Genomic DNA, 26,618 nt, shown 5'->3' with positions numbered 1-26,618 from the left:
CATGAAATACCAGTGCTGTATAGATGGTGATTATAAACATGATTTAGTGAACATAAAAACATTAAAGTGGTAATGAGTCATGCTTCGGGGATTTTCAAGGGTCACTGAAACAAGTACCTTTTCACATCAGCCACCCTAATGAAGTAATACAATTGCTAGCAAAGTCAGCACAACAGTTAGAACACAGCAGAAATGCCTATACTGTCAAAACTAGAAAACCTCTTGAACTTTGCTTAAATAGCACAAATACTCTCCTGAAGTTGCGTAGTGAAGTCTCAGATTAAAATAAAATTGTGAATTGTGGTGTGACCTGAAAAAGCATGATTTTTGCCAATGTTGGACCTTTTCAGAATCTTGTTCTCCACCATGATAAAAGGTTATAATGAATATTAATGCTAGGCATATTATGTGAGATGTAACTACTTAACCAGAGAGAAAACTGACTTCTTATCAAGTTGATATTTTGTCAGTACAGGAATAGAAAAAAAAAACTATTTTATGTGATTACTACAGAAACTACATTTTTTCATAGCAGATCTTACATGGAGAAAACCATCACTTCAGTTTCCATAAAGTGTCTTTTTGTAGGGCAGTGCAAAAGAACCATTACCCAGCCTTACAGGACTAAAAGAATTAAATTTAGCAAGAAATGTAGGTCTACGGACTTTGCTTATTTACCTATTAGGTTTTAACAGAATTCACAAGAAAAAAAAATGCAGACTGAAGTACATAATCCAAAAAGAGAGAAAGCTTAACTTTCTGTAGGGAGCCATCACTTGGTCAGAAGCCAGGTGGGTTAAGCTCCAGGACTGACTAATGCAGAAGGCAGGTAGTGACTCATACAGCTGAAATGTCATGTGAATTGTCCTCACTAATTCCTTTGTTACCTTCTGCAATGCACCATTAATAAGTGCTTTTGAAAGTCCCCTCTCTGCTACAAAATGGACATGACTGGCATCTATAAAGCATCTGACTGACAGTTTAAGCAGCAAAAGTCTCAATTGAAACAGGAAGCATCTACAGGATAATAAATGCACTCATACGGTCTACTTTTCTGCAATTACTTTAACCTGGGGGCTAAAAGATTTCATAAATACCTTTGTACAGTTATAGTTTGTTTTAATACTAATACATATTGGTTATGAAATAGCAAAAACATACAACAGCATTATTCTGACACCTTCTGCCAGAACACTTCAGGAACAACAGTCCTACACTAATCTACACATACAAACAATGTCACTCAGTGACGCCATCTCTCACTCATCCCATTCAAATGTAATAACTTCCATTCAACATGGTTTTGGTTTAACAGTTAATTTTAATTCCACAAAATATTCAAAAAAAAAAAAAAATACAAAATACTCATATGGAGAAAACACAGGACTCACAATTTCTCTTATGTCTACTTCTTGTTTATATTGTGTCATCCCCTGGCAAACTAATATATACAATAAGTTTTACGATATCGGTATATATAATCCAATTTTAGCAGTCAGAATGTACATTCTGCTATTGCTGTTTTGAAACAACAAGCTAAACCATTGACAACACTTAACATCAAAGGTTTGAGACAAAAGAGGGGGAGGGGTGGGGGGGCTCATGGCACTGGACTGAGACAGGGAACACAACAAGATTCAGGAAGCAGCCAACTTCCAGAAGTCACACTTTAGGGAAGAAAAAAAAAGTTAATCTTTGTGTAACTGATCTTTGTAAAATGGTGGAAATCAATGTTTAGCATAGTGTGGCAGACGAGTGTCTATTTAGGAATGAGCAGTTAATCATAAAACAAAAAAAAACACAATTGTATAATCCCCCCACAACTGTTAGCAATTCATATTGAGATAGAATTTCTGTTTAAAGTCATTATATTGCAAGAACATCAAATGAAACGGGTATATGATCAGAATATAAAAATCATAAGTGGTTTGATATGTGAACACTCCATCTAATATAATGAACATTCGCGAGAAGACACGCACACACACAGACATACACACTAACCCCTGATGCCAAAGGAAGAGATCCTGCAGAGACTGTGGAATTCAGAAAGGACCTTGAGTGACCTTGTTGATCTCCTGTCCCAAGTCTGCTACCATTGCTCAGGTCCCACCCCAAACTGATGAGTCACCATCGTCAGCGACCCAGGAGACTGCGTTGAGAAACCCTACCGCCCGGCTCATGAGCCTGGCAAGAACCTCAGCAAGCAACACGAAAAACGGCTACAGAGGAAGAGCGCTTAGCACCAATTACCAAGATTGTTTTAAAAACAAGTAAACTCACAATAAAATAGTGTAGCAGTGAAAATGGAATCATAATCCATATCTGAGGTAAGGTCCTTTTGAAAAACATTGAGAAGTGTTCAGTATTTTTCCTTTTTCCCTCCACATGAGAAAACATTTATAGCAGTAATTCTGCTGTTTACTATCCCCATATGACAGCAATATAACAGTAATTGTGTCTTGTAGGCCTTTATTCCAAAATAACTCCATACTTTGGTCAAGGGAAATGTTCTGATTGTAAAAGTGCAACTGTTTGCCAGCCTAGCATGCAAATCCGCTGGGGTGAAGTCCTGCCCTCATTCTCCGAGCTCACTGCTACGGGCAGCTTTTATGGGGGCTGCTTGTCTGTACAGATTACTGAGAGACAGAGGAAATGCCTGCGTTCACTGTCGACTGGGGGCAGGGAGGAGGGGGGCAGAGAGTCATTTGCACCCAGGCGTGGTTCCGAATAAAAACACTCCTGCACTGCAGTGTCCCACCTGCCCTCATTTTGGGAAGTAAGACCAGTCCAGGGAGCATCTGACCAGACTGTGCTCTCCCTGAAACGAAGGGATACTTCTTCAAAACAGAAATACAGGTGATTTATCACCTCAGTTAGGAATCCACACCTAAAAATAATAATCAATAACTATATATTTTTAATATATATTTATATATATTTATATATTATTTACAGACTCAAAATAACATGCTGCACTTTCTTTAAAATTAGAGGAGCTTCCTACAATGTAATAAAATAACTGGAGTTTAAGACAGCATTTCACACACCCAACGTAATAGCCTGGCTGTGGTTTGCCTATTTCTCGTTAAGCACAGTGACAAAGTGTCTTGTATTCTAGCACCTACAGAAACGCCAGGAAAGCCTCAGAGTATTTCATGCAGGGAAGTCAAAATCTTCAGCACGTCGTGGCTACTTCAATGCAGTATACCAAATAAAGTTTTTTTTTTTTAAAAATAAAGTAAAACTGTCCAGAACAGGAAATGACTAATAAAAAAAAAAACTCTTCAGATGCGCATTTTCAGCTGTTCAGCCGGATTTGCTCTTTCTAAAAAATTGTTCTTTACGGTGACTGTCCCACAGCACCTCCCAAAATCTTTGAACTACTTCCTGGGCCTTGTAACAATGTCTTGCAAAGCAATGTATCCTCATTCCCCTGCACAGGTTAAAGCTGCTTGTCACTCTCTTTCTTCAGACGGCTGCAAAGAAAAAAGTGTAATAAGATATTAACAGCAGGTGTATAAATTACGAACATAATTTAATTCAGCATTTCAAACTAAATACACTATGGATAAACTACGGCCCAGGTCGAGCTCCGTGTTTCGCCAGTCAGGCCATGGGGACTCCCAGACTGTCCACAGGTCTCTCCTCTCCCAGCTCCCAGGGAATTGGGTAAAAGCACAAATGTGGACAGTCTGGGGTTCCTGAGGACTGGTTTGAGAAACGCCGCTCTAGCTACGCTAGTTAACCTGAGCATTCCGTTTCATGCCTGACCTGTAGTAGTCCTCCTGTCCGGGGAATGGCCCTCCATGCATGTGATGATGACCGTGCAGCCACTGCTGCTCCATAGCTAGCCGCTGCAGCTCAGCAGATTGGGCATGCATGGCCTGCAGCTGGTGTGCGGCCGACATCGGCGGTGGCAGCGCCCCCGGCAGCTCCCGCGCATATGGCGTACCTGCGGGCACAGCCACAGCTACCTTAACAATTAGTGCATTTAAATGCATGTAAAGCTGATAAAGCATGCTGTGAATGTGGCACTATTTTAAACCACAGAATGATATTCATTTCAGAAGAGTGACAGAGGCTGCAAGACAAATTAAATAATGGCTGCAGTTCACTTACCAAACACTGGGTGGCGCAACATCTCATGTTCATGCGGTGGCTGGGCCAGCAGGGGGTTCGGAATGGCTCCAGGAGGGTAGGGGAAACGAGCCAGGTGGGGTCCGGCAAGAGGGTCCACCAGTGGGTGGGCCCCGGAGCCTGGAGGACACACAAGACATTCACCACCACCACCTTCTGGGTGTCAGCTTTGTTTGTAAGAATATCAGGGAATCATCAAAGTAAACAGCAGAAGCAGATGCATGCAAACCGATGCAGCAAAGCCAACACGTCACGCTCACTGACGTCAGCTCACAACAGCCAGACATACAGAGCAGATCAGACTGACTCATCAGCATAAGCGCATAAACAGCATGGAGGCCGGCTGAGATGCTCACCTTGGTGCAGCGGATCCTGCTGGTGCAAGTGCAGGTGTGAGTGGATGTGCGAGTGCTGGTGATGGTGCGGCGTCACGTTGAACATCTGCAGCCGGGCGATGGGGTCGTTGGCCACGGAGGCCATGCGCTCGGCGTGCAGCCGCTCCGCCGCCAGGCGCTCCGGGTAGCTCATGTCGGGCCGCAGCTGTGGGCTGGCCAGCACCAGTCGCTCCCGCTCCACGGAACTGAGGCCCGGGTGGAAGGGCCCGAAGGGGTGTGGCCCAGCCATGTGTGGCAGCGCCAGCGCGCCATGCCGAGCAAAGTGCTCCATGGGGTTGGCACCGGGGTGCAGACCCTCCAGCTCGGGCGGCTTCACCTCGAAGCCGGGCTTCATCCTCTCCCGCAACTCCCGCTCCCGGATCTCCCGCTCCCGCAACTCCCGCACAGCCGGGTCGGTGCCGTACAGGCCCGGCATGTGGTACGCCAGCAGCGGGTCGGCCGGGTTCAGCGACACGAAGAAGGGGTGGTTGCGGTTGGTGGGCGACATGACGTGCGGCCGGGCGGCATACTCGCTGAGTGTGCGCAGCGCCGGCGTGTCGGGCCCAATGTAGGGCGGCACCGCCGCGATGGTGGTAGGCGTCGGCTCGAAGGATGGGCGCAGGTGGGCGGGTCCAGCCATTGGGGTCTCATGAGAAGAGCTGGAGGCTTTCTGCAGAGAAACGCCTTAATTACACCTGCCTGGTTGAACCATGGGGCCAGAGTGAGCCACATAACAGCATCATTCAGGTGGCATGTGAATCTCTGATGCATCTTAATTAGCTCAAGCATTCTGAAACTAGCTGTGAGGCATGGTGCAGCGAAAAGGGTTGCACTCCAAGTATATTTTACAAGTGAACCTGTTTGGCCATTATAAACAATTATGAAGAATATAGGAGTAGAATGAAAAGAATGTGACATACTAATAAGTCTGACACCTGTAATATAATAGCATTCACATGGTCATTAGGCATCTGAGTATTTCCACTAAATTCAATTTTAAAACTCAAAAAAATTCCTCCCTTTCTGCCCTCTGCTCCCACCTGTCGCTGCTATTTCAATTTTGAGACTCTCTCTGGTCAATCAGGGATAGATTTTTTTTAAAGGGGTGATAAGATCCATTAAAGATCAAGTAGAGTAAATACGGTAATATTAAATAGAGTTATCCTGTTCACAAGGACAAGCATCTTCTGCAGTCATCCTTCCTTTTGCTGTCACTAAATGGCATTGCTTCAATTTTAGCGTGATTCATTCCAAAATCTAAAGTTCAAATCCTCACACACACACATAGCAAAATTTGGAAAAGATCTGTGAAGCACTTTTTAAGTTATTGCTGGTACAAGATCAAATGTCTGAGGCTGTCCATTCCTTTGTTATCACTATATGACACTCCTTCAGTTTTGGGGTGATCTGCCTCAACAAGTGATCAATTCCAGTTTGTCAGCAATACATGTGTGCAAAGTTTGAAAAACATTGATACAAAACTTTTAGAATTACTGTCTACATAAGACCAAGTGGCTTCTATAGCTGCTGCTTTTTTGGGGCAGTTTATCTCAAAAGGAGGCATAGATCATCCATATAATGTCTTTGTGAAACCGTAATAAGATCAATCAAATCTTTTTGACTTATCGCATTCACAATGTCAAATATCGTCTGGATTTGCTCTTCCCTTTGATGGGAATACAATTATCTGGATCAAAATACAACACAGACACCAGGCAGACCAGACTTTTACCAGGCCAGGCTGCCCACATTAACAACAAGTTGTTAAAGATACCTTGTCTGTGCTCATGCACAGTGAAGACAGAGAACGTGGCACCATTAGTAAAGTCATACATAGACACTTACGGCAGCCCTCTCAGCTTCCCGCTCCCGCTCTCGCTCCTTTTCCCGCTCCCTCTCCCGCTCCTTCTCCTCCCTGGCCTTTTGCTCGGCCTCCCTCTTGGCCTTCTCCAGTGCCTCTTCACGTTTCTTGGCCAGCTTGGAGGCCGCCAGGGGGGTGAAGTACAGATCTGTCCGAGCACACGAGTTGTATCCCCGATCCAGGTGCTTATAGAAGCTGTGAACACATTAGCAAGTTACACGCTGCACCATCGGCACTCTGCTTTAAGTGCTTCTACTCCTGAAAGGATTTAGCCATGGACACAGTGCTAAGTTTATGCAGAACTGTAACAGTAGGAATATTTAAAAAAAAAAAAAAAAAAAAAAAAAAAAAACAAATAAGCAAAGTTAATTACAATAAATTTTCAAATAATGCTTGAACGACATAACTAAGCTGAAATAACACTGGATACATGACTAGGGCAAAAATATAGTACAAGTGCACCAATGTCAGTTTTTAAGAGGATCCAATTCTTACATAACACTGATAAGAGACAAGCGGAGACAGGCAGTGTCATGCATACTGAGCAGAGCTGACAAAGTTACTTCACACAAACTTAACCTTTGATTACAAAATCTCAGCAGCTCTGATGAGACCAAGACACTATAAGCCACTAACAAAAAACTGAGAAGAGACTGAACCGACAATCCAATAACCTCATCTCAAACCATCCTTCATCAGTGGGAATAAGCTGGTACAGTTCAGCCGAATCAGCGCGTGCGGAATTACCGCCACCCTACTGCATTTTAAGCCATATCGACAATGTTATGAGTACAGCAGCCTTAATGAATAGAGGACTATCAGGTGCATTAAAATATTTATGGGGCCACAGCAGACTAAGCCTGGAAAAATGATGCGAGGCTAAGGAGAGCAGGCATGAAAGCTGTTCAGCTAAGCTGCAGGACAAAAGTAATTAAATAGCTTATCCACCATACAATGTGGACCTAGGACTCGACAGTCAAGGTGACCATCAGCATGCACATGGGTTTGGAGCGGCCTAAAGATAGAGCTCACGGTGCGTGAGCTTGCAGGCACACGCTGCTGCAGAGATACAAGGACACATGGGGCGCCCGCCGTACCGTGCTGACTGGCTGGCGTGGCTGGGGGTGTTGACCACCGTCGGTTCCGGAGAGGGGCTTCTCTGCGGGGGGAGCGGGCTGTCAGCTTCCTCTGGTTCATCCAGGGGCTCCTCCTTAATCTGCACAGCTGGGACGTTCGAGGGTCCAGGGCAGGACAAGCCCACAGACGGAGGCAGCGGCATAGATGTGGAGGGGGGAGGAGATGGCGAGCCCGTGGGCAGGAACGGGTGCAGGGGCAGAGCCGACTGCGAAGAGGAGGGCGCCGCCAGCGGCAGGGCATGGCTCTGGGTCTGGGTCTGGGAAAGCACGGGCACTGCCAGGGGCTGGCCTTGGGGCATCAGCTGCAGAGGTGGAGGGTGAGCTGGAGGTGGATGGTGGATGGACAGGGAGCTCAAGGGCTTCAGGGCTGGCGGGGGGGGCAGATTGGAGGGCATCTGGGGGAAGGCAGGTGCAGAGAGGTGAGGGGGGTGCTTGTGAGACTGTGAGCTGGACATGTGCGGGATGGGTGTGGTGGGAGGCGGCTTGATGTGGGGCATGGATATGGGTGTCGGAGGCAGGGGCTGTTCGCGGGGGGGGCCCTGCGTGGGGGTGGGCACCTGCGAGGGTGGACTGTGAGGGCGCAGTGGAGCTTGTCCTGGCAGAGGGGGAGCAGGGGGTAACTGAGAGTGGGTGGGGAGAGGGTAGGGTGGGTGTGGGTGGGGGTGGGAGGAGCTTCCCTGTAGTGAGTGGGGCAGGGGGGGCAGCTGGGCATGAATAGGAGGCTGGGGGAGTGTCTGGGAGGAGGCTGGACCCGGAGGTAGCCCCGGCAGGGGTGAGTGTGGGGAAGCCAGTCTCTGGGGCTGGACCAGCGGCTGCTGGGGGGGGAGGCCGGCCGGCACCCCGGACTGCGCCACCTGGGGGGTCAGGGCAGAGGCTGCAGAGCTGCCTGGGGCAGCAGCAGCAACAGTTACTGGGGGCATCTGGATGACGGGGGGGTGCTGCATCTGCAGGGCCTGCTGCTGCGCTGAGGAGTCGGAGTCGCTCTCGTTGTCGCGTGGGCTGGGGATGCTGGGTGATGAGCTGCGGTTGTCCTGGTCGATGTCCTTGGGGTCACTGCTGCCCTCGTCATTGACGCTACGCCCGTCTGAACTCTCGCCTTCCCCCTCGCACTCCGATGGCGAGTCGGGCCGACCCAGCTCCTGCATGGCACAGACACCAGCATAAGGCTTTACCACAAAATAGAACGCTGAAGGCACAATTCAGCAGCACCAGAACCCAATACTCGTTCTAGGCAAATGTCCTGCGGATGACAGCGTACAGAGCGGGCAGCGTACAGAACGGGCAGTGTACAGAGCGGGCAGCGGTGTGGGGCCACAGGGACCTCTCACCTGAGTCTTGGACTTCTTGGCAGAAGGTCTCTCTGGCTCCTCAGAGTCGGAGGCCCCCTTGTCCCGCTGCCGCTTGGCCCTCTTCATGGGAGAGGCCACTTCGTCTTTGATCTGAGGGGAGCGATCGCTCATGTAAAGTCTGACAGTTAAAATCCACCGTTGAACACATTATTTGGTTTTCCTGAGATTAAAAAAATTACAGTAAAAGCTAAAACAAGACACTCGGTGGATGCTGAATATACATTCTACACCAGTGTTCCTCAATGTGCTCCTTGGGGACCCGCAGACAGTCCACGTTTTTGTTCCCTCCCAGCTCCCGGTAAAAAACGTAGACCATGTGTGGTTCCCTGAGGACCGGGTTGGGAAACACTGCCCTAAACTACAAGGGAACCACGAAAGGTTCTGGTTTTAATTTTGCAGATGAGTCCAAGTTCAGGGACATTTCTAGACTGACAGCACTGCAGGGACGACAAGCCCCAGCTGCAGCTATTGAGTGAAGTGGCCAGACCTTGCCAGGCTTCTTCAGAGAGTCTGCTTTGCTGTCTGTGCTGGACGTGCTGCCAGCGCTGGGCGAGTTGCGCCCACTGGAACGCTGGTCCTCGGCTGGGGGGGAGGTGCGGCCGTCAGGACTGGCTGTCTGCTTCTTTCGGCCGCTCCGCAGCGTGGACATCTGGGACGGGAGGGGAGAGAGAACAGCTCTAGCCAGCCATCACGCCCTGCCAAGGGCTGCCAGCGAGAGGAACAGCTGGCCCCTGTGCTCTGCACCGCGCTCCCAGAGTGACAGCGGACGCAGGCCGACTCCCCCCCAGAGAAAAGCCTGCAGATCAGCTGACTACCATATATAAGAAATGAATCTTTCACAGGATCCCGAAATGCACCGTTTGGCCAACTCTACTTCGACAGCTCCAATGAGAGATTGCAGCTCAGAAGCAGGTCCCTGCTGGAGGCTTGGTAATGTAAGCAGCCTGCCTCTCCTCACCCCTCGCCCCCTCGCCCCCTCACCGAGCCCCGGCTGCGCCGCGTCCTCATGCTGTGCTTCCCGCCAGGCCCATCCTCCTCCTCCTTCACGGGCTTGAACATGAAAGGCGGCGGCTCTACGGGCCTCTCGATGGGCGGCAGCTCCCCGTACTTCTTGAAGTGCAGCCGGCAGTCTGTGCAGAGCAGGATGTTCTCCCGGCCCCCGTGGTGCCAGTCCTTGGAGGCTGAAGCAGCAAATAGCTGTCAGTGTACCCAGCCGCTTGCTGACAGTCCGCGTGCAGCCGAGTCGGGACGCTATGGCTTTCACCTCTGCTCAACAGCTCGACTACTGAACTGCTCGCTGAATTAAACTAAAAGAACCATTTCAGATGTGTCACATAACACTAGAGCTGCTGCGAATAGTCAGTGTAGTCGATGATGTTGACCCTGAAAATGCGTTGACATCAATATTTGAAATCGACGCATATTTTCACCCCCAATTGTGGCTGAAAATAATGTGTGCATAGCGCCCAAAAGCAATGAAACCAACCTAACAAACAGCAAATTTGATTTACTGGAGGAAAATTTATCTTTTAGATTAATCAACCAATTGGCAAAATAGTCTATAGATTAATCGATATAAACATAGTCATTAGTGGCAGACCTACAGCACGCTTATAAGCTGATAAATACACAACAGGATATCGATTAACAAACACTCTCCTCTTTTAAGTAAGGGTTAATGAACTCCCATACGCTTTAAAATGCACAGCTGCGGAGGCAAAGTAAATGTACATATTCAGCCATTGTTTCATTAATTATCATTATTACTATTATTATCATAATTATTAATTTAGCTTTATGTACCTCCTGGCATTCAACTGCATTATTATGCAGTATTTACACAGGTAATTAAAACCAGACTGGCATATCATCTCATTTAAGCAGGTGAAACAGGACTGTAAAGTATGACTGGACTGCAAGTGCATAACATCAGTAATTATTTAGGTATCTAATTACTGACCACAGATCCTAAGCTTTAGCCTAATCGTGCATTGATTTACTGCTGTGGTTCTCCTGTCCGCACTACATGTGCAGTAACAGAGAACTAATGGCCAATCACACCACATGAAGCACCACTTAGGCCAAGCTTAAGGCAGCAAGCAGGTTTAATGACATTGGATGAGTGAGTCTCTGTGAAAAGTCTCGGAATGGTTCTTGCCAGTGAACTTCTCCCTCAACTAAGGAAGAGGGGGAAGGGGGCCGCTTTGTCTACATTTCCTACTGACCAAGACCGGCCGCTTTGTCTACATTTCCTACTGACCAAGACCGGCCGCTTTGTCTACATTTCCTACTGACCAAGACCGGCCTCTTTGTCTACATTTCCTACTGACCAAGACCGGCCGCTTTGTCTACATTTCCTACTGACCAAGACCGGCCGCTTTGTCACCATTTCCTACTGACCAAGACCGGCCGCTTTGTCTACAATTCCTACTGACCAAGACCGGCCGGAAAGACTTACTAGTGGTGAAACAGTGGCGGCAGGCGTAACCCTTCAGCTCCTGCTCACTGTCCTCGCTGTCAAAGTCATCCTCACTGGCTGAGCTGAGGTCCACTGCAACACAAAGAGTGCTTCATTCACAATTACATTTATTAACTTGGCTGACATTCCCAGGTAAGGTCACGGTCAAAGCAGCAGCGAGAGCCATCTATTAGTATTAATAGGAAACAGCCAGATCACAGGGTCTAGATGACCAGGGAGCATTAGCAGTGAATAAATACTACTGTTACTGACATACTCTGCGCATTCCACCTGTGGAAAAGTGACCATGAGCATGTGAGCCCTGAGCCAATACTCTGTGAGGCAGGGCACTCACAGAACTCGCTGGAAGGCGGGCGGGACGGAGTGCTGACGGGGGTGGAGGCGGTGCGGGTTTTGATTCGCCGGAAGACAGGCTGCCGCCGGTGCCGTCGGTGGGCACGTGAGCCCGCAGCCTCAGGGGTCTTTTTCCAGTAGTAGTAGAAGGTGATGAGCTCCCCCTGCAGTACATCAGAGTGATGCTTAAATCATTAGCACATTTTCTGCTACCCAAAGCAGCTTACTATTTATAAAAAAGGCAGCATGTTTTATTCTGACAATTTAACTTAAGTTAATTCAACATTACTCCAGGCAAGACCTTTCTGGGATTTTAAAGAGCAACCTTGATGTTTCGGTGCAATGTGACACCCACCAAATTACCTTGGTACAACAGTCGCCTCGGTTCAAAAACCAGTTGCTAGCTAAACATGGACGCTCACATTTATATTCACAGAAGGTTCCACAGAGGAAACCAGCCAAATTTGCACAAATCAGAAATTTCCAATCCACTCCTACTGTACACATGCCGCTGGATTCCTTTCAGCAATCTCATTAAACTAGCAACAGGCATATCTAATAGCTGCCAGTAAGAGCAGCGCCCTAGAGCACCTTCCGGCAGGAGAGAAAACGCCAGCAGAGTCCGCCAGCATCACTTCTGATTCGCTCTATAAATGGCATCTTGCAGAAATGACAAGCGGTTTCTAGTGAACCTTACAGAGAACTGATGAAAATAATACAGAGAACATCAAACATAAAATGAAAAAGACAAAAACATGCCAGCAAAAGATACTTAATGGGCAACGATTCAAAGTGTTTCTGCCATAGTTTAGCGTTCAGCTTTAAATAAAAAGATTCCTTTGAGTATTTAGGGTAAAAACTATTTTCCCTTGAAGATATAACACTCTTCTTTCTATTGTTTTTGAAAACACCAAACCATTCCTTTTCCAACCTATCTATTGGGACAAAACTTTACCAAAAATTCAGAGAAGCCAATAGAGCAGCCATAACTCATTAGAGGCCTGTCTGGACGGCGTGGCATGGGACCACGGTCACCATCACATGGTGATTACTCTGCTCACTCTATCGAAGCAAAAACTCCATTTCTATTTAGTTATAATAGACTGAATATATACATATATAAACTATGAAGTATTATCTTTCTCTGATGTGGACAGTGTACTCATGTACGGAAGCAGGCTTGTGTTATGTATGTTCATGCAACAGGCTGTATTCCTCCTCTTCCTCACACACTCGATATATATTTCAAAGAATGAGTTCAGTGGTACCACAGCCTTACCCTTTAGCCACTGCTGACTGAGCAGAACAACATTAAAATGACTTAATATATGGATTGACTGGCGCAATACAACAATTGATAATTACATGATATCTTTAACTTGCAGCAATTGAAGACCAACACCCTTCGAGTGAGGCAGAAGGCTGAGTAGCATTTTGGCTTAATGCACATAAAACGAGCCTTCTTGCAACAAAGAAAAAAGGTCCGTCTGAAGTCATACGAAGTCGCCGCAGACAGACATTTTCGCTGCCTGCCGCTTCCACTCCGCTGGGCAGTAAAAACCTGCAGCCGTGTGCACAGCACTTTGGCGATGGAGTGATGACACAAGCCTCAGAATCCGATCTGCAGTAAGCGGGGTTGGGGGGGGGGGGCCTGTTATTTGCAGGCAGTGCCATCTGAAAGGTGGATCACGTGACGCCCATGTGACCATCAAAAGACCCGTGCGCACAATCGGCACCCTGAGTGGCAGGGTGGGGGAGGCTGCAGTCATGCGTCGATACCACTCAGCCCTTCTCAGGCTTGAGCTGGAACAGATGGTTTGTGTTTTCCCTGGCAGACCTGCGACAAAGCCATGCATGGCTTCTTGCTTTCACAAACGGCCAAATGGTTAAAGCTGCATCAGCTAATGTGGGGAAAACAGGAGGAACTGAAAACTGGGGGTGGGGGTGGCTGTTCTAAATTATTCTAAATTCTTTAAAACCTGTAGCAAATTCTTTTTTAGTTCAAAATAAGAAAGGATAAATGAGTAAAGAAAGGATATGAATCTGCAGCCTTAGTGTCTGTGGCTGAAGAAATCCTCATCTGCAAACATAGATTAGTAATGCCTGAGCAGTCTTTCCAAGTCTGCGAGGACAAATAAATGCCAGTCTGTAGCAAGGGAGTTAATAGGAGCTGTGACAGCAAGGGCAAGCGGCATGTAATTTTAGCTGTGATGACAGCAAAGCATGCTGGGAGGAAGATTTCTCAGTACAGTATTCCCAGCTATATAAAGACACATTTAATAGCTTTATAACACAAAACATATCTGACACACATTGTAGGGTTTACAACCATTTTCCATTTACAATCTACTATATTGCAGTTTGTGGATTATTCGATAACCATCTGGTGTTTTAGCATAGAAAGAATCTGGATATAATGTTGCACAAACAGCAAAACAACAGGCTAATCGCCAGTCTAGTTTACATTTAGCATTCAATAAAAGCTCGCAAATTAAGTTGTCCTTTATTTTTTCTCACAAAAGCCCACGATCATAAATGCACTGTGACACTTGCACATACTTTTCTTCAGCTCTACTCGAATGACCTCATCTTTTCATAATATTGTTTCACACACAGCCCTGAATAGGTATACGCTAAAATAAATAAATAAAAATGTATATAAAAATAAAATTAATAAATAAATGAATGAATGAATCTGTTTTAACTTTCATGCAGACATGGTAACCGAGACGACCACAAAGGAGACACGTCTGTTTACACTTTCAAAAAATAGGAACACACTTATAGATAAGTATGAACACCCCTTAGAACTGAGGGTGGAAACTGGGTCAGCATCCCAAATTTTTACAAATACATTTGCCATGAAGAGGCTTAGAGTGATTTATGACAGAAAGAATAGAGAGAGAAAAGCCCAAACAGCCAGAAGCCTGAAAACACAAGTGGGTGTGTGTTCCTGATTGCTGTCTGCCTGTATGTTATTGCATTAGAGAATTTAGAACAGCAGTTCATGTCATTTAACAGAAAAACGGAACGGCAAAAGCAGATCGTAAAGACGAGGCAGACAGAAGATTGCTAACGTTACTTTAATCTTGGGTTAAAAAAAAAAAAAAAAAAAAAAAAAAACTATATTTGGGACAGTGAGGAGTCTGAAACTGCTTAAGACCTTAAGGGAGTATCTAAAATTTTTAATCCAAAACTATTGGATAAGATGGAAGGGTTAGAATGTGTGTGTATACTCCCTGGGCTCCATGCAGGAGACCGGTTTGTGAAGGAGGTTAAATAGATTCATTGTTACTGGAAGAGGGCAAATCAACTCTCCCTCAAATGCAGCAGCAGCAGAAGAATCAACAGTGATCACGTGGAGCAGTAATCTACCTTTTTGCCTGCTGCCACTAAATCACCCCATGGAAGTGAGGCAACAGCAAAACAGGCTGCACAGCACAGCACAGCACAGCACAGCACAGCACAGCACAGCACAGCACAGCTAAAGATGCATGTCTGCTGGTGAGGCTGATTGGCTGCAGCTGCTCAACGGCCAAGGAAGAGAAATATAAACCATTCTAACGGTCACAGCCAAAAGAGCTTCTACCACTTATGGCGTTCGCTTGGCCAAAGCCAAAATACTTGCAACAGGATCATGTCCTGTTGGCTTGATTACCCAGCGAGTGATTTATTGAAGAACAAAAATGGGCGCCTGCATATTTAAGGAAGCTCTGAAAACCATATCAGAAATCAGGAATTAAATTATGTGGGAAAACTGCATCCCACCTAGAACCATTTCAGTGTGGGCCACTGCCCACCAGCAACCAGGGCCAAATTACAGAGTCACGTCAATAGGTTATAGAGACATTATTAAGGCATAATGGAAGGGACAGAACGTGTTTCACCCGCGAAGGGCAAAGCCGACAGTAAACATAGCCCAGGGCGGGGCGGGGCATCCCTCACAGGCCAGATGGTAATGCTGATTTTCATTCCAGCAGAGTTCTTAATTACTTTCAATTAAGGTGCTAATAATCTGATTCAAAACAGAGTAAACAGAATGAATCAACTAAAGATTTGTTAAACTTGCGGTTCAGGAATACATGTAATGCAAGCTTATATATCCTGTTTCTTAATCATTGCAACTCATTTGCTTAACATTCCAATATTTTTGAAGGTTTTTAAGATATGTGGATGGAATAAAATATTTTTGTATAATAACCTAAAACTGTGGCAGTGTTGTCCCCTTTAAATATATAACATCCATCCATCAGTCCATCCATCCATCCATACTCTACCCACTTTTCCAGATCAGGGTCACTGTGAGAGTACCTGGGATGAGACCAGTCCACTGCAAGGCACAGCAAGTTACACACACAATTGTACAAATTAGCCTAAATGAACATCTTTAGACTGCAAGAGGAAACTGGAGTAACCCACAGGAAATCAGTGCAAACGGGGTGAACATGCAAACTCCACAGGAAGCACCAGGCCTAGAGGTGTCAGGCCACACGGAGCCACTGTGTCACCTGCACTTACATTCCTCAGCAGTAACTGGGTATGACCACACAAAGGCATGACGGTAGCTCAGCTAATGTTTGACTCAAAATAAGCTGTTGAATTTCAGGAAGTCAGCAGCTAATCAAAGAGTATGAAGTAAAAGCTGAGTGGATTTGAAGGCATGCACACCCTCTTGCTCATGAGTGAAAAATGACCCATCATTGAATTAAACTGCTACATTGGAGCATTCAGATTGTACAATGCTATGCTTTGCTTGGCCTCTAAAAGCACAGGAAGTAGTAGAAACAAACACCCACACACCCACGGGTTTGTGATTATATCTTTGTGGGGACTCTCCATTTCTATGGGGAAAACCATAATCCCAACATAATGACCTTAACCCCAACCCAGCCCTAACCTTAACCATAAGTAACCAAACAAAACAAAAATGGTCCCACAATGTCAACAAGACAGGCTTATATTACATTGTGGGGAACATTTGGTCCCCACCATGTAATATAAACATAATCCACACACACACATTCCTGAAAACTGGTTGGGTCTGAAGCATTTACAGAGTAGTGCCACTGATGACAAGGGGGGGCACAGCATTGCCTCTGGCCACACACCCCCCCCGGTCTTCTCCAAGACTGCACTCTTTTAGCAGGGTCTACATGCTGGATGTCCCTGATGAACGCCAGCACTCACGTATGAGGTAAGCATTTGTTACTTGTATGTTAAACACCTGAAGAGCTTAACAGCCTGATGTTCTTCTTCTTCCTTCCTTTGCAGTTACAGTCATCTTTAAAAAGGAGGGGGGAAAGTCATATATTTGGGGTAACATTTGGGGGACTAAGCCTCTGTGCCTGTGATGAGAAGGTTGCCGGTTCGAGCCCAGACTCATCACACCTGCGGGTTCTCGAGCAAGGCCCTTAATGGGTTCTTGAGCCAGGCCCTTAACGGGTTCTTCAGCAAGGCCCTTAATGGGTTCTTGAGCCAGGCCCTTAACGGGTTCTTGAGCCAGGCCCTTAACGGGTTCTTGGCTGCCCTTTGCGGCCAGCTTGCTCTCACCTATAGAGAACAAGCTGTGGGAGGCAATAAGAGAATTTCCCCATGGGGATTAATATAAAAGTATCAATTATTATTATTTCAAAATAAGTTTACTCCACAGAAATGAATGGCACTTCCTCAGGACCAATCTTGGCACAATAAGCAGTTCAATCTTACAGAAAAGGGAGATATTATTATTTTTTAAGGTAAAAGAGAAACTTTTTCCCACTAAAACATGCCTATCCCCTGGCCTTCCTCAAATCCAACTCTTATTTCCCTGGTTCTGCATTTATATTCAATTTGCTTGTACACCATGACATTTCTCCACTTCCTAACAAAGGCGAGACTTAATTCAGCAACAGGAACTTGTCAATTATTCTTTAAGGCTGATTTATACTTCTGCGTCAAACCAACGCTGTATGTATGTATAGCCGTGGAGCCTGCACCACAGCCTGTGTTGTATATTAATTTGTTAGTTTTTTTCTGTTTCACTTGTGTGCTTGCATACATAGCAGGGAGAGAAGACAAATGCAACAGCCAAAACTATGCATCACCTAGCGATTTGCAGGTGTAATTGCTGAGTGACAGACACACCAGCAAACAAGTATAAATGCTTACAGGAGTGTGGGTCACATGTAGAGGTCACAGTGTCGGCTCAACTCAGAAATATGAAATAGTCTTTAGCGAGCAGCTGTAGTTAAAATCGGTGGTTAAATTCAATACTTGCAACACCTATAAATGCACTTTACAGTCTCTGAATGCACCAAAATATACAACCAAAAGGCCTGTAAAATTACTGTGGACCCAGTACATGTATAGAGTGTATAGAGTGTTCAGGTTTACTCACCTGGGCTGCTATAAACTCTACTGGTCAGCACTGCTGTCCCCACAATGCATCTCTTCCAATCCATTAACAGCCATTTTCATGAAGTACATGTAGTATAAAACATACTATGTCGGGCTGCACAATATCACATTACGAAATGTGAAATTTCCATGAGTAATACTGTAATATTTATAAAACAACAAAGGACATACTAACATAGTATTGCCGTGACACAAAGCAGTACCGACAAACGCAATGTTATTATTCCGCATGACTATGCTGAAACGATTTTTCACGTTGCTCTAATACTATGAATTAACTAGAAACCTGGATAATTATACTGAAAACTGACTCGTCTGCGACGTACATGGATTATCAGTCTAATTGTACCACAGGTAAAGTGCTCCAACAAAATAAATAAATATTAAACTGATAACACCAGATTGTGTACAAAAAGATACTTGGTAATCATCAGACCAACTGCGTGCTATGAATCAATGAATTACTGCCTAATCATAATTTAGGAAAAGTGCTTTCATTCTAACAAGACACCAACATGCCTGCAAAAAGTATCAAATGATCCAGAGATTGTAAAAGTAATGTAAAAAAACAAGAACAATCGTTTTTTTTTTTTAAACAGATTGGTTACTGCCTGGCAGTGATTTAAAGAAAACCATTACATAAGGACATTAGAGGGCTAACATGAGACATCTGCCATAACACCTTAAATGTGGTGCCTTTACCATGTGATAAGCCATTACGGAGGCACACATAGGTCATGTGAGAGCCAGTGCTGGCCAAACACGTGAGATTCCATAACACCAGTATGGTGCGTGCAGGGAGGAATAGCCACCACAACACCACAGGCTGGGCAAAGTGTCCCTTTTATTTCTTACTATATCTGGAAATTAAAATAAAGCATTCTCGCACCGATGAGGGAATCACACACCAGTGTGTCACCAAGGGTCCATTTAGCACAGGATCTATAAATCAAATAAAAAAATATCTATAGTATGAACAACTTAAAATACACCTTAAGAATAATACTTGGTGTAGGTGTTCAGTTCCAATAACCATGGCATTTTATGGGCAGTTCACCTACTTCTGCAATAAAAATGCAAAAATGGTTGGGAGTAGTTACATGCATAAATGGACCAGAATGGAACAGAACTGTGCCCTCCATAAAGATAAATGCACATTCTTGCAAGACGGTTAAAATCGTGTTTTGTAGAGCACAATAAAAATGCAGCAATACGGCAAACTAAGAAATATATTACTGTCAGTCTATCCATGTGGCATGAAAAATATTAGCAGGGCACATTGGTACAACAGCACTGCAATACAGCTCCAGCTAACTCACTAATTACATATGTCATGTGAACTTTAATTTCTTTACTAGACTGTTGCAGTTGTACACATTTAACCTCATATGAAAACTAAAATAGAAAAACGGACATTCATTTACACAATGAACAGCAAATTGCACAATCGGAAAATTAAATACATATTGGCTGTTGGAAGCGCTTTCCTGTATGCAAACCAAACACCCTTTTTGACCTCTCATAAACCGCAAAGAATTGTGACTAATACACCATTAACCACAGGGACGTTGATACTGTTCCCGCTGACAACACTGACCGTTTGCAACGTGAACTGCTCTTGCTCGACGGAGAAGTTAGACCTAGATCTCTGATCAGATATGTGCGCAGGGTATGCGAGTTCAGTCAACAGGAAGAACTTAAAAAAACAGGAGGACATTAGGAGCTAATTGTTTACTACCCACTCGAAGAAGAGAGCAAAAAGAGCAATATGAAAAAGTAATATACATGACCATTTTGTAAAAACAAAAAATTTTTCCCAGCGATTCTTTAAGCCCAGAACAAGAGTGTCTAAACATACAGCCGACAACCACCTCTAAATCAAAATATTAAATACAGATTTGTTTTATTTAGATGTATAACATTTGAATAAATAGACCAAATATTTCAATAAATAACTGCAAACTGAAGTTTTGAAATGCAGCATAACTGTGCAAATCATTCAGTCACTTATAAGAATGAGGAGCAGATGCATAAAAGCCACTATCAGTGCTTATGGGTCCCTGTGCATTAGATCCGTTTAGGGAAAAGCTGTAATTGTCTTACCGTTTCCTTGTTGGGTAGCAGCTCCTTTCGGATCCTGAAGAAGTTCTTGCCGTACTGGCGGAGACCTTTAATGAACCGCTTCTGTATCGCCCACCCCACCATGAAAAGAAGAACAAATTACCACAATGGGGAAAAAAACAGCAGCATTACAGCAGCCAACTATTTTCTAATTATTCTTGAGGTTAACAGATACTTTCAATCTTACTGAAAAGAATAAGAAAAAAAATCATTGGGTTCAAACTCTTATGTGTGTGGAGGCAAAAAAAGGAAATGACAACAGAAGCAGGAAGATATTGTTTGATAAAACCCAAGCCGCAATATGACTGCAAATAGAGCTGCAACTGCCTCAAAACGAGCACCGCAAAAATGAAAACCTCAGTGCTATAAAACCTGTAAGTTCAAAGTCAGAAAAATAACTTTGATAGGTTCTAATGTGCAAGTCATCTAAGCATTTTGGCATGCAGAATATTACCCGTGATTACATATTTCAGACAAACTCGAGCAAAAGGGTCAAACGGGAGATTTAATAAAACACACGGACAGCTTTAAAAAGCAGCTGTGCCGACATGGCCAAGCAGAGAGGGGAGGAGGGGAAGTGAACGAGAGAGCAAGACAGTAAACAAGGAGCAAAACGGCACGCCAACTTTGCATTTTCAAAACTGAAAGAAAATTATTAGAGATAAGTATCATAAATCCCAGTAAACAAATAAAGAAAACAGATGTTTTTTTAAGTACCTTTTTCTCGAAACGCCATAGCGAGGGGTAAAAACTGAAGGTACGAAACACAAGCAGCCAGGCAGACAGCCAGAAGATTTACTTTCTTGTTCCTGAGGCAGCTCCGTCCTTCACAAGCTCAGTAAAATGCTTCCACCAAAAAACTGCCAAAATGTGGCCAAGTCCAAGGTGAAGGCATCTGAAATGTCCGGACGCCGGTAAATAAAGACTGGAGGCACAAATCCACAGAGCCGAGCAGGGTGGGAGGCTTCTTTACAAGCACGGAATGGCTTGTCAGGCTGTGCACCCGCACTACAAAGGGGACGGCTCTACATGTGATCTTTCTGTGCGCTGAGCTCCTGTGAGCGGCGGGCAGGAAACCCTGGCCTGGATTGTACAGCGAGTCGGCTCTGTGCGTTTGCATGCACACACAGAACTGCACAGCAGCCTCACATAAGATTCTCCTACACAGAGCAGGAAACTGGCTCCATTCTCACTCACAAACACATACTTAACAGCACCTATCAGTTATTTGGTCTTTCCAGTGCAACGTTCAAGATGCATTTTTGTAAAATTGACAACTACTAGTCTTGTTTCATTAAAAATACTGAGTGTGCCTACACACACACACACACACACACGGACATACATACGTACGCACGGACATACACACGCACACACACACGCACACACACACACACACACACACACACACACACACACACACACAAACACACACAAACACATGCGCGCGTGCAAGAACCAGAGGAAGGCTGGAACAATGTGTGGAAAAAGGGTCTTGGCTAGAGTGAAAGGGGCTGGGTGAGCAGGAAAACCTGACATGGAGTTCCTGGTGCCTACAGGCGTGACCCTGCTGCCACAGCCACCCCCTCACTCACCGACACCCCCCCACGAGCTGGCTCAGCCCTTCAGGGCGGGGAGTTCCCACAACTACCACAACGGAGCCACATCCAACACAAGCCAAGGCAGGAAGAACAGTTTTCTAGCAAAGCAGAACAAAATGTACAGTATGGCAAGCAGGGCATTGACAAACAAACAAACACCCAAGGATCGGTACAAACTTGTCAAGATGACATTTAGCATAATTTAGTTCCCAGCAAAATAAAGTGCACAGGGTACACATCACTGACCAGCAGGTGGCGCTTCCCACTGCACTGCCATTTCAGGAAGCAGCGACTCGTCTCTTTAGACCAAGACGAATGCTAACAAGGAATATACCTCACACTGCATTTTAGGTTCAAAACAATGGAGCACAGCACGGGCCCTTTTAGTCACTGACAGGAGCAGCGCAGCCCAAGAAATAATGTGTCTCTTTCGGAGCTAAGTGGTAAATAACGGGACATTGAATAATCGCTGGATAATAAGAGTCACAAGGAGGTGCCAGGCTGAGACAGCAAGGGCTTCCTGGGGGTGTGGATGTGGCACAAAACACAGAAAAGGGCCATGAAACGCCGGAGGGGGAGGGATATTCTGAAAATACAAATGCTATTGAAAGAATAATTATAATAAGAGCTGACATTTGTACTGCTATACCCAGCAGAGATTTGTGACAAACACCACAGGGGCTTCAGCTTGGGGGGCCGGGGGGGGGGCATGTGATCAATTACACCTGAATTCAGCTGCTGTAATTATGCAACCTTAATTGTGCTTCAGCACAGTAATATTTACACTGGCTGCTCATTTCTGTTTGAGCACTCTCCTTTCCGCAACCCCCCCCCCCCCGCCATGTCAGCTCCAGTTAAAGGCTCCATTTCAGCTGCTTGGACTCACCTTGCTCCCAGCCCAGCTAATAAATCACCCACCAATCGTCCTGCCCGCTCTACCCCCATTCTGGCCCTCCGTTGCCAGGCAACAACTGAGGTGTGGAGGTGGGGTGGGAGCGGGGGTAGGAGTGTTACCAGATCACCAGGCGCCCTGCAGAAACAACAGGCTCCTTTCAGGCAGAAAGCGCTCCAGAGAGCTGGCTCAGGTCCCTGCCTCTCTCTCTCTCTCTCTCTCTCTCTCTAACAGGGCACCATTGTGTGGTGGGAGACAGAGAAATATAACGGGAGCAGGAGACAGAGAGGACATGAAAGGCCGCTCTCCGCTGTGCAGCCGCTCCTCTCAGGAGTTAATAGTTAAAGGCTGCAGGGCTGCTGGAGACCGTAAAAGCCTGTTCAACAACAAAGCGCAGATAATGCCGGCCAGATAAAGCACACAAGCAAACAAATCCCAGAATGTGTTTGCCTTCACCAGCCACTCCCTTGTGCACAATAGTGAACTAGTGCCCTCGTCTCCCTGACCAATCAAGTAAAACATCACAAGCAGCAACATACATAGCTTTTCTTTTCCCTCCTTTGAATTACTGAAGTATAAATAGAGAAAAAAATCCACATAACTGATGAGTTAATTCAGTTGAAAACTAAAGTGAAGGTGAGAAACCCCTTTTAACTAGATGTGAAATTATGTCACAAAATATAATCAAAGGATCCAACAGCACATTTAACCTGTGCGCACTTCCAAAGCATATGAAAATTATACTTGAATGGTTATTTACTGCCAGACATAACCTAGGATTCAGTACTGCTTTACTTCCAAAAAGAATAACTGGACACACACACTACTTAAGTTAAACTGCAAAGACTAATTACAGAAGCTATTCAATAACATGCCTTACACTTTATACTAAATGGCATTGTGATTGTAGTGGATAGCACACAAATTTGCATTACGATGCTTTAGCAGTAAATACAGGGGTTGACAATCATAAGCAAGTACAGCGAATGGATAATGCCAAACATTTCAATATCATTCACCTCTGACGTCGTCCTAAGTCAGTCTTAAAAATATCTTAATTATTGGTTGAAACTGATTGGCTGCATGAGAGCCTGTGGGCCAGAAAGGCTACACCACACCAGACCAATGTTTTACCACTGGGTGGCATCACACTGCCATTCTAACCCCACTTGGGAGAGGTCAAGGGTCACCATACAGCTGCTTCCGGCCCATGAGGCAGCATGTGAATTATTTGTATTGCAAGAGGATGACAATGGGGACAACAGGTTAGGCCAACTCATCATACTCACCACTCAAGTTAGTTTTTGTGCCATATCATTTTGTTGCATTTCTAAACACAACCCTTCATAGGGCATTCCCTCTGCTTTGTCTTCAGATCACACTCTCGTAATTTCAAATGAGAAGACTACCAGCGCTTGCAGGCTTTGATAACAGAGAGCAGAATTCTAAGGTTTATGTTGGAAGTGGCTGTAGGACAGTTACACTTCAGCACGACAGTACAAATGCATAGAGATAATGAAAGAATGACTTAATTGATTTGGCTGCCACTTGGCCTAGGGGACTGATTCTGTGTGACTAGGCTTAGGAAGTGTAATTAAAAGCTATCACTTTGCAAGAAGGACCTCCCAAAGCACTGCACTAGTTATTTCACTGATGCATGACTATAGCACAAGCAGGAAGGGGGTATGCTACTGCTAGAGGAGTGGGTATAACAAACCAAAATCATACAGCCTAAAACCTGTTTAGAAGGTCACTATGAAGGTCTTAGATCAGAGCATATAATCTCCGTTTCAGAATTCCAAGCTACAGTCAAAGATATAAGCCCTTGCCTCACAGCTTTACGGATAATCCATGGGAATCTGATGTCTCAGATACAGCCACAGGTGACCTGCTATTTTAGTATATTATAGAATAGTATAATGATACTTGATTCCTGCTGGGGCTTCCTCCCATCTGGCTCTCCATAAAGCTTGGGGGTCATAGCAAAAGGTTGCTGGGGGTTAAGGGCCTTGCTGAAGGGCCCTGCTGAAGGGCCCATAGACATTCTGACTATTCTGGCAAGGCCGGGCTTGAACCGATAACCTTTGAATCATGGGCACAGAGGCAGAACATACTTTTGATGGACTTAAACCGAATTTGCAGAAAGTGTCACCCCAAAGCACAACTCTCGGAGCGGCAGGCCCTTCTCACCACTTCATCTTCAGACCAGCACTTCTCAATCAGCTTCGGTATGGGTTTCTTGACCAGGCGCTGCAGAGCTTTGCCAGCATCGTACTTGCTCTCGTGTAGCTGTTGGAGGGGGGAGAGGATAAGGGCAGCCATCACATACTGTCTTTTTCTTGAGCACATCAAAGATGAATACGAAGGTAAAGAGTGATTGTGTACAGCACAGACAAAGAGAATATAAGACAACAGTGCAGGTCATTGTGATGCCAGAAAACACCACCTTGTCAGCTAAATGAGCATTTTCACTTCTGTTTATTGATGTGTGAACAAGTTCATTAAAATATATAATACTGTTCCATATTCTGCAGGAAAACAAGAAAAATCAACACACTCATATTTAAAGCTCAAACTAGAAGATCCAGGGGCAATTCGTAAAAACATGATTAATAAAGCACAGTGCTACTATCACATCTGATCAGAAGCAATATAAATATAGGTACTATCAGTACCTGGATGGGCACTACCATGCTTTTTCAGGCTGTGTGTCATAGGTCCGTTTCAAATTAAGTAGATGTCTGCAGGACTTTTGTTAGAACACATGCATCTGTTTATTTAGGGAAGGTGTTTCCTTTCGGGATGGTTTACATTTCAGACAGCAAACAAATAAAATGACATCACAACTTGTACTGGGTGAAGAGTCATGAGACATTTATTCTCGAGTTACACTCAGGACCTTAATTTACTTATTGGCATGTTTTTCTAAAATTCCTACATTTTAGGGGGTGATCCTACCTACAGAGCATGTATTTAGCACGACACTGTACTAGCAATGTGTCTCACAAGTATTAAGGGCCTGCATTAGCATGGAGGACTGAACTGAATTCCAGTAGAAAGAGTATGCAGCCTTAAGAGCCACCACTTCTGGGCCCAGTGCCCACCTCACACAGCTCCAGAAATAGATTTGCCAGATGACGAAGTATAATTTTCATCTGAGCTGGGTGGGAGCTAACAAAACTTATGGGGGGGAGTGAATTTTAACGAAACAGAATCAGAGCTTCCACAGAGCCCACAAAGCAAGAGCAGCCCTCGCCTAACAGCTTGTACTCGGCCCCTCCTGGGGAGACCTTCCTCATGTGCCCCCCCACCAACCTGCCCACCACCCACTTATCTGGTGAGCCTCCAACCACCTAAACAACAGAGGGAAGCCTAGGCTCGAACCAAACCAATATCCATGCAAATGTCAGCCCCCGCACAAGCTATCTGGGAGAAAATTACTCTCTCTCAGGAGTGTGGAGGGCTGGCAATCTCATTTCACCTCCAGCACCGTTCCGATGTCATCCTATGCAACTCATTTCTTTCCATTTTCCCCTCTCTCTTTCCACAACAGTGTTCCAGCCTATGTAAATAAAATACTTCCAATATGCACACAAATTTTCATGGTGGCTATCACCTATTCACTGCAAAACACACACACACACACACACACACACACACACACACACACACACAGTGAAGATAATTGATCTCTGCAGTGCTGGAAAACAGCACGCACACACCCACCCTATCAAAACTGACACACCTGCAGGAAATTCAGTCACTAGGTGCCTTTGGGAGGCACCAATGAATTATGTCGAGTTGGAAAGCTGCACCACTGAGATGAAAGGTAGTCAGCCACAGTGGTAAACAATATAACATTTAATAAATAGATCATTTGAAGGGTAAACTAACCACAGAGCACTATATGTGGTGCTGCTTCCTGCCCAGTGAGAA

General features: G+C 45.2%; 1 protein-coding gene across 6 annotated transcripts in view; it reads right to left on the bottom strand.

Annotated features, from left to right (window-relative positions):
- Positions 1–1,301: 1,301 nt before the first annotated feature.
- Positions 1,302–26,618, bottom strand: part of LOC111835545 (arginine-glutamic acid dipeptide repeats protein) — a 143,818-nt gene continuing 118,501 nt past the window's right edge. For 4 of the 6 annotated variants that reach the window (XM_023795991.2, XM_023795992.2, XM_023795994.2 and 1 more), the window contains 13 exons: positions 24,873–24,971; positions 20,172–20,252; positions 11,674–11,836; positions 11,319–11,411; positions 9,842–10,041; positions 9,348–9,509; positions 8,840–8,950; positions 7,473–8,650; positions 6,360–6,570; positions 4,497–5,184; positions 4,123–4,293; positions 3,775–3,955; positions 1,302–3,479 (listed from right to left, as the gene is read on the bottom strand). In XM_023795991.2, coding sequence (XP_023651759.2) covers positions 3,446–3,479; positions 3,775–3,955; positions 4,123–4,293; positions 4,497–5,184; positions 6,360–6,570; positions 7,473–8,650; positions 8,840–8,950; positions 9,348–9,509; positions 9,842–10,041; positions 11,319–11,411; positions 11,674–11,836; positions 20,172–20,252; positions 24,873–24,971 — 3,372 coding nt within the window. In that variant the 3' untranslated portion in view covers positions 1,302–3,445. The remainder of the gene's footprint in view (positions 3,480–3,774; positions 3,956–4,122; positions 4,294–4,496; positions 5,185–6,359; positions 6,571–7,472; positions 8,651–8,839; positions 8,951–9,347; positions 9,510–9,841; positions 10,042–11,318; positions 11,412–11,673; positions 11,837–20,171; positions 20,253–24,872; positions 24,972–26,618) is intronic. The other 2 variants (XM_023795993.2, XM_072702265.1) reach the window with 1 other exon arrangement.

This window comes from Paramormyrops kingsleyae, chromosome 18 (assembly GCF_048594095.1).
Source record: "Paramormyrops kingsleyae isolate MSU_618 chromosome 18, PKINGS_0.4, whole genome shotgun sequence".
Lineage (NCBI taxonomy): Eukaryota > Metazoa > Chordata > Actinopteri > Osteoglossiformes > Mormyridae > Paramormyrops > Paramormyrops kingsleyae.
This window is presented reverse-complemented; position numbering and strand designations above follow the sequence as displayed.